At 42.8% G+C, this 8,208-nt stretch overlaps 1 protein-coding gene across 3 annotated transcripts; it reads left to right on the forward strand.

The window, feature by feature from the left end:
- Window positions 1-1,720: 1,720 nt before the first annotated feature.
- On the forward strand, window positions 1,721-7,216 carry LOC123447881 (probable ubiquitin-like-specific protease 2A). Of its 3 annotated transcripts, none has more exons than XM_045124591.1 (8): window positions 1,724-1,886; window positions 3,598-3,736; window positions 3,861-4,034; window positions 4,116-4,250; window positions 6,050-6,131; window positions 6,462-6,587; window positions 6,677-6,744; window positions 6,822-7,216. In XM_045124591.1, the coding sequence occupies exons 1-8, from the start codon at window positions 1,835-1,837 to the stop codon at window positions 6,847-6,849; spliced, it is 804 nt and encodes a 267-aa protein (XP_044980526.1). In that variant the 5' UTR covers window positions 1,724-1,834; the 3' UTR covers window positions 6,850-7,216. The 3 variants fall into 3 exon arrangements, with proteins under 3 accessions (XP_044980528.1, XP_044980526.1, XP_044980527.1); XM_045124592.1 differs by lacking the exon at window positions 1,724-1,886 and adding an exon at window positions 3,454-3,521; XM_045124593.1 differs by lacking the exon at window positions 6,462-6,587 and having other exon boundaries at window positions 1,721-1,886.
- The last annotated feature ends 992 nt before the right edge of the window (window positions 7,217-8,208 follow it).

Consider the following 8,208-nt stretch of genomic DNA (forward strand, 5'->3'; position numbering starts at 1 on the left):
TTTATTTGTTAAGTACTTTTTTTAGCCCAATATAATCGAAGTCGCTCGCATACACTAGCATACACTCATTACTATAAACACATGTACGCACGCAATGACAGACCTGGAGGTGGGGTCGTGGGGGGCTGGGCTCCAACAAACGATTTCCAAAACTTTTTTTACTAGTGCATTCATATTTATATTCAGTATTTTATTAACAACCAGTCCATTCATATTAGAGTATCATCTATGAATACCTGTGAAAGACCGAGACGATGCATCATCTTGAATTGATAAAATCATCACAAATGTTTTCATAGTTGATGAGAACATCTCTTTCCATAAAACGCACATCGTCGAAAGGTCTAAAATAAACCCAAAAAATACGAGCATCAATATCAAGTTTAGGGCTTATACTCGGATGGATAGAGGATACCACTGTCCTGCTAAGAGCAACTCTAGCAGACTCCACATCCCGCCCCGACCTGGAAAATAACCGTCAAAATACGGGTCGGGGCGGAAAAACCTGCCCGATCAGATCCCGCATCCCGCACCGGCCCGCAAAAAGAATTGGGAGGCGCGGCAAAATCTCGGCCCAACCCTCGTATTAGCTGGTTCCCCCCTCGCCGCTGCGGTGCCCTGCATATAAGCGGAAGCGGTTGGTGGGGGGACATTTCAGCACGCGCTTTCCCCCACCAACCACCTCCCCTCTCCCCCCTCGCGCCGCCGCCACCCCCGCCGCCCAATATTCCGGCGAAAGCAGCCAACAGGGGCTCGCCGAAAGGCCGCCACACGCACAAGGCCTCCCCTGCGTCGGCGGGTTGCCGGATTTACGGATCTGCGGACCTTCATCGCGGGCCCGCCGGATTTGGCTTTTGCCGGCCGTCGGTGGCTGCGCCAAGCGATGGAGTGGTCGGTGAGCATCTCCCGCAGCCCCGGCAAGGGCGCATCACCGCATGGAGGGACGGGGCGCCGACGATTTGCGGCATGGATTGGTCCGTCCGTCCACCGAGCTCGGCGTGGTGTGGTGATGTCTTATGTATCCAATGTTGTTGAAAAAGCAAAGAAATGCATTATGTTTGATCAAATTAAGGTGCAAATTTAGGTTTTCCGGGCCGGAAGGAGCTGCGCCACATCAGACCGCGCAAAGCCGACCCGTAAAAAAGCAATATGCCTTTTTACGGGTCCGTTATGCCGGGTGTGCATCCACGGCCGTGCGCGCCGGCCCGCAAAGGCGTTTTTCCGTGAACTGCAAACACGTTTTGCGGGCCGGAGGATGCGGGGTCTGTTAGAGTTGCTCTAACCATCCAACCATATGTTGGTTCGCGTTGCAAATTCTTTTAGTTGGTAGGAATATAATCTTATTCTTGTGCTGGACAGGAACCAATTCTTTGTATTTAAAAGAAAAAGAAAATATTAGCTTAGACCCAACGAAAAAAATCCTATGTTATGACCCAAATGAAATATATTTTTACCATAAAATGTGAGATACATCTCATCCCACGAACCAAATGGCGCTTTAGTATTTGTTTTATAGTAATGAACGTATTTGATCCCTAACGATTGTATATACGTCGAACTGATTTCTAAAGATTTTTGCATTAAGTGAGATCTCATGAAATTTTGAAAGGTTTTTTGCATTAAGTGAGATCATGAAAAGATTCTAAGAAATGAATAGACATGATATCCCAATTCTTTACTTTTTCCTATTTGTTAGATTTAGAGATGGCCAAAACCCCAACCCATTCCGTTCCGCCCACCACTCTTTGAGCTTACTCTCCTAGCCCGTTCGCCCACCCGCCGGATCCCGTCGAACCAAACCCTATCCCGCCCGGGACGGCTCGCCGTCGTCGCCATGCCCCGCCGCAGCCAGAGCAGTGACCCCATCGACCTCGACGAAGAGGATGGTGAGCGTCCCGCCCCCTCCTCCCACACCCCGCGGAAGTCTTCGTCTCTGCCCGGCCCCCCTCCTTTCCCCTTTTATCCCTGCGATTTTAAGCCTGTTCTTGTGATTCCCGGGGTTGCTCCATGATCGGCTTGCTACAGAACTGGTTTACGGCGCCCTTTGGCCGCTACTTTCTCAATAAGGTTTTTTTTTTTTTTTAACAAAATCGGAGCTTTATTACCCCGATCTCTGCATTGGTGATATGCTTTGTCAGTAGGTCCTGGACCCCATTGCATTAGTTCAACGATGTTAATGCTGGACCAAGTCGTTTCATTTCCCGGAGCAAATACTGATTACGTGTTGCAATGCTCGATTTGACTCATCTGGTGCATGTGTGCGAAAATTGCAGTGTGTATAGGATGTTGTTTTTAATGTGTATCCTGCTTATACTGAAGGAGTACAAATACTTGGTCTTTTGTACTGCTAGTTAACATGTTCACCAAGGTGCGAGGCAGGCGGGGGGCAATCGCCTAGCGCCTATACAAGATTGCACAACTCTTAGTTGTCACATCGGTGCGTTGGAGCCATCTGGATGAGAAAATCACCATGTTTTATCCTTTTCTTTGAACTTTTTGAGGGTTAAACTGCTTATAATGGCAGAGAAGGCTGCATAGATTTCAATGGCTATTAGCTTAGTGTTTGCTTAGATTTTTGACACATACTAACACAGTCTTATACAGCTATATTTTATCATGGAGACAGTTATTGCTGTTATGTGTTTTGTATGTTCATTTTTATGATTTGTAGCCTAGTGCATTGCACTCACTATCAAGTTATAGGTCGATTGCTCATTTCATATAGTGGGTGTTGCAACCGAAAAGACCTGCGGTTTGAGGTCAGATTGTTGGTTTGCAGTTTGTTGAACTTCTTGTACTTGGAATATGTCTTCTAGTTTGGCAAACTGTTTGATGTTAATAAGGCACATCCTATCATTTATGTACCAACTCACCATTGTCATGGTATGCCAGCTAACATGCTATCATTTCTAGATCATCACTTAATTATGCTCATGGTGCTCTTGCCTGGTAGATTATTTTATAGTAGTTGTGTAAATCACCATTCCTGCTCCATCTTATGTAAGGATATTGTATTGTTGATAGTTTTCTTGTTTTAAATTGTTTATTTCTTTGGATGTATGACCAATAGAACAAACACTGTTTTAGCCTGGATGAGTGTTTAAGTTTTTATCACGTGTCAGAACATGATAATGATCCTTATAATGGAAGGTTGCAAAAAATAATAAAGATAACTTTGGAGATAATTTACAATACCTAAAGAAATGGTAGTTGTTTGTTTAAAACTGCAAAAGATTTGTTTTCCTCGATGCATCAACCAAAGTTCAGCCATTTCCATCCAGCAGAAGAAAAAAACTTGACCCTATAAACGCCTGAACTATTGGTCCTTTGTATGCTCAGTATGATTAGGATTAGTTGTTGTTATTTGTGCTTGGTTCTTAGTCATGTGTCTTATTTCAATTTAAGACAACAGTAAATGTGACGTTCCCAGATGGCTTCCTAAGCCGAGAGGCCAAAAAGTAGGAGAGAAGTGGCCTTTAGCTATATGCAGTTTCCTTATGGTGGATCTAACTCTGATACAGGTTTCTTATTTTGAAACTTAATTTCAAACTACACTTTAAGTTTGACTAGTTAACTTCAATGTTTCCTTGTTTATAGAGTGCAAGAGCAAGCGTTCTCGAGCGAGTATAAGGCGAGCACCGAAGATGCCTGGGAGCTCAAATCGCATTGCAAGTAGCAGAAGGGACAAGGAAAATCAAGACAAACTGGATACCCGTATCTTTGATTTATACATGGAGTATCCCCCCCCCCCCCCCCCCCCCCAACTACATACACACACAATCTTTTTTCAAGAGAACAAATAGCTGGTCTTCTTGAAAAAATTTGTATGCTTATTTGGCGCTACAAATTTGTGCATACAGGGACCTTTGGAAGCGTACAGATGAAGATCAGAAGAATGCTTACGCATATTTGGATCCGTTATGGTTTAACAGTTATGTCAATGGGGGCAATGAACAGAAATCAAGAATTCTTAGATGGACAAAGAAACTGAAAATATTTTCAAGGAAATATGTGTTTGTCCCTATTGTTCTTTGGTAGGTCAGTCTTATTTTATCTCGTGCATTAACTTATTTGATTGTTAAAGAGCAATGGGATTTCCACTTTTGTAACTGCAGGGGACATTGGAACCTCCTTGTCCTATGCCACTTTGATGAGACAGACTGCTCGGATGCAAAAAAAGGACCGCGAATGCTGCTGCTGGATTCACTTAACACAACAGATCCAAAGAGGCTGGGACCTGATATCAGAGGGTATGGCCCCTCTATGTCCTCATCTCAAACCTCCAATATAAGTATGATACTGATCTTAATGATGATGCACATGTTCTGCTATATTACGGTTATCTGACTGACCAGTTGTTGTGTCAAGTTGACAATTCATATATTAGAAACAAGACGCTGTTCTTTTGGTCGACGCTATGCTTTAATGTACTGCTGAAGCAGACAACAGAGTTTCCTGTACTACTGTTGTCATTCATGAAGATTATGCCATGAATAGTGTCCAAGCCAGCGAGTCAGCCCAAGCTAGTAGCAGATTATGCGCTCATTAAAATCCAGCTTTGCACAGCACATCACAAATCATCTAACCCTTGATGAACATAGTTAGCGATGTGTATTTAGCGGTTTATCTGGGAGGTTTTTAGTCTATTTTTGTTGAAAATGACTTTAGTTATATATACATACCTTTGGGTATCTTGGTATGCAGCTATGGTCAAAATGTGAGAAACATAGGGTGTGTTTGAGAACCATGACATTCCATTCCACTAGAATTGGTCGGTTCCATTCTTATGTTTGGTTGAGACAATAGATGGAATGGAATGGTTACATTTGAGCCTTTGGTTGGCGAGACAGAATAAAACGAATTTGGTTCATTTTGATAATATGTATGCACAAGCATGGCAGATACATGATATCAGAAACATATATGACGACTATTCTCTTTCATCAATACATTTCTACAAACAAAAAGAAGCAATTTACACAAAAGAACCATGAATATATGAACGGAGAAGATGCTACTGCAGCCCCCAGCATACCTGGTCGCTGCAAACCCCCAGCATGACCATGCAGCCGCGTACCAGCATGAGCGGGCCGCATGTGCCGCCCCCGCAGACTAGGCTGCCGCATGTGCCGCCCCCGCAGATTAGGCTGCCGCACAGCAGCAGATCAAACCCCGGCGCCGTCCCACAGCAGATCAGGCCGCCGGTGACGCCCTCCCGCAGATGAGGGTGCCGCGCACCAACATATCAGGCTGCTGCCGCCGTCGCCCCCCCCCCCCCCCCCCCCCCCACCAGCAGATCAGGCCGCCGCCGCCATAGGAATGCCGCAGCCCCCGCAGGTCAGGCCATCGTCCTCCAGTCGCCTGGCCGCCGCACCTGCTCCTCTTCAGATCGAGAGATGGGGAGACGAGAAAGAGGCGATAGGATTTCTTAGGGGTGAGGGGTTAGAGCGAGACCCAGACCGGTTCCGCGTGATTCCTCCAATTTGGAGGTATCGGCACGTTCCGCATATGGGCCGAATATTCCCTCAGTGGAATGAGTTGGTTCCTGTTTAAGTTATATGTACCAAACACTGGAACGAGGCCTCGGAACGGGTCCGACCCATGCCATTCCAGTTGGTGACGGAAACCAAACACACCCATAAAGGATGCATACATAACCAGAAATATCTTGGGTACATATGTGGGCACGCCATGTTTTTTCTAGGATTCAACGGGAGGTGTAAGAGTTCAAAATATTTTGAATGAACCTATAATAGAGTGCATTGTTATAGAAAAACACTTTGCAATTTTGGTTTGGAAAGCAATCATTGCTAGGAACCAGTAGTATATTATTTTTTGGAAAGCAACCATTGACCGTTGATGGTTGTAGTGCATGCAAACAAAACTTGGAAAGCCATTATGTCATGGATTGTACATCATGCATTAACGAATATGATTTGCTATAACAGGCCTAGGTGCCCCAGATACCTAAGACATAAAGAACAACACAGTATCATGCTCACAGTCCTATAATCCCACGTTTTTTAATCTTTTCTTTCCTGGTCATCAGATTCATTCGTGGTATTTATGAAATCGAAGAGCGGAAAGAAAGCGCGCACTTCATAGAAAAAATCCGTCTCGAGTTTCCTAAGGTATGATGCTTACTACTACCTCCGTTCCAAAACACTTGAAGTTCGAGGTTTGACCAACTTCATAGGGAAAATTGCTAATATCTACAACATCAAATATATTTATCATGGAAATATATGTTATGATGAATCTAATGAACCTAATTTGGTTTAGTAGATGTTGGTATATTTCTCTACAAATTTGGTCGAACTTAAAGAAGTTTGACTTAGGACAAACCCAGAACTTCAAGTGTTTTGGAACAGAGCGAGTATCTCTTAGGTGTACCTGCAGCCATTTAATAATTACATCTTGAATCTGGAGTTCTTGTCATTGTCCACAATAAAACTGTGCAGGTGCCACAACAAAATGGGGAGGAATGTGGTATATATGTTCTTTACTTTATCAACTGTTTTCTTCAAAACGGAAAATTGGCAGAAGTTCTTCAGAATAAAACACTGGAAGAAGATTTCAAACAGCTGGTGTGTCATACTGTCATGCATTTCCATCTTATTACCACTCCCTTGTTCTACTTAACAAATGCTTTCCTAATTTGTTGGTCTATGAATAGTTTGATGATGGCACGTTTGATCCAGAGGAACTAGAGAACTTCCGCAAGGATGTTCATGCATTCCAAGTGTATGTTTCTCACGTCATCTTTATTTCCTAGATGTTAAATTTAATGATGTAACTGTATTTTTTTTATTACTTTGCAGAGAAAGGAGTACCGAAACCGGACAGTAGGTGGACTGTAGCATTGTGCTGCATATATGTAGTTAGTTCTTACAAGGCAGTGGAAAATTTCATCTTCGCTGGTGGTGAATTCTGAGGAAGCTTGAAGGTCGTGGAGAAGCTGGTGGTAATATACAGCTTATGCAGCCGAGAGAAAGCCGACACCATGGAGCTTTGTGACAGTTAGCAGGTGTTGTATGATCTGTATCGACATTCTAGAACTGTTGTGTGTCCATCTTTTGTATGACACCATGAGAGTTATCTACTTTATGGACTGGAATGATCTCAATAGTCTCAACTTGTTTTCCCTGAGTCTTAAGATAGCAGCATCACGTACAATGCTTGCTAGGGGTGAAAAAACACACTCAGTTTCATATTAGCTGTTGCTGATTTAGTAAACTTTGTACTACTCCCTCCGTTCCTAAATATAAGACCTTCTAGAGATTTCAATATGGACTACATACAAATGTATATAGACCTATTTTAGAGTGTACATTCATTCATTTTGCTTCGTATGTAGTTCATAGTGAAATTTCTAAAAAGTCTTATATTTAGGAATGGAGGGAGTACTAAATTTGTATGTCATGCTTGCTAGGGGTATAAAAAAACGTACAATCTTGCATAAGGATTTTTCTTTTTTATGATCACACTCTCTGAATGTACAGTGCGCTTAAAAAGATCCTTCGTTCCAAAAGTAAAGGTAGTCCTGTAAAGTCTAAGCGATTCTGCACGCCAAGCAATTTTATAAAGTCTAGGTATACAGTACTATACTACTCCAGATCTAAACATTATGAATACAAGTACTCCCTCTGTAAAGAAAGGTGGAGTACCAGTGATGTTACTGGCCTACAAAAGTAAAGGTAGTCCTAGAACCAGCGATGTTACTGGTCTAACTTTTGCGAAGGCAATTTTTGTTCTTTCTCCATGTCAACAATAAATCTCTGTAGCCTGACAAACGGTTAGTTAACAGCACACTTTACGTGTCCGATGAATGATAATGGGCAAGCACACTTGTGGGATGTGCTAATTTGGGAAGCGTTCTCACCTGATCTATTAATAAGAGCCCTTGTCGTGGCTTACAAATTGATGTCGGTCATATGACAAAGAAATTGCAATCAGGAGAGATAAACATGGATTGAATAATGAGATAGTAACCAACTCAAATTCTACCATCTCATCTAACACCCTCTTTGAATAATCAAGTTGGCGACCGAGTGGTTGAAATAGGTCTTTGCAAAATTTAAGCTATTCTTCACAAGTTTTATGGAAAGTGCGGATAATTAAGGTTCTTCTGAATTCAACTATGTGACGAGCAACCTATGATGCTAAGCAAGCGTAAACAACAAGATAAATAATGCAAATGACAAAGCA

Source organism: Hordeum vulgare, chromosome 4H (genome assembly GCF_904849725.1).
Source record: "Hordeum vulgare subsp. vulgare chromosome 4H, MorexV3_pseudomolecules_assembly, whole genome shotgun sequence".
NCBI classification, from domain to species: Eukaryota; Viridiplantae; Streptophyta; class Magnoliopsida; order Poales; family Poaceae; genus Hordeum; species Hordeum vulgare.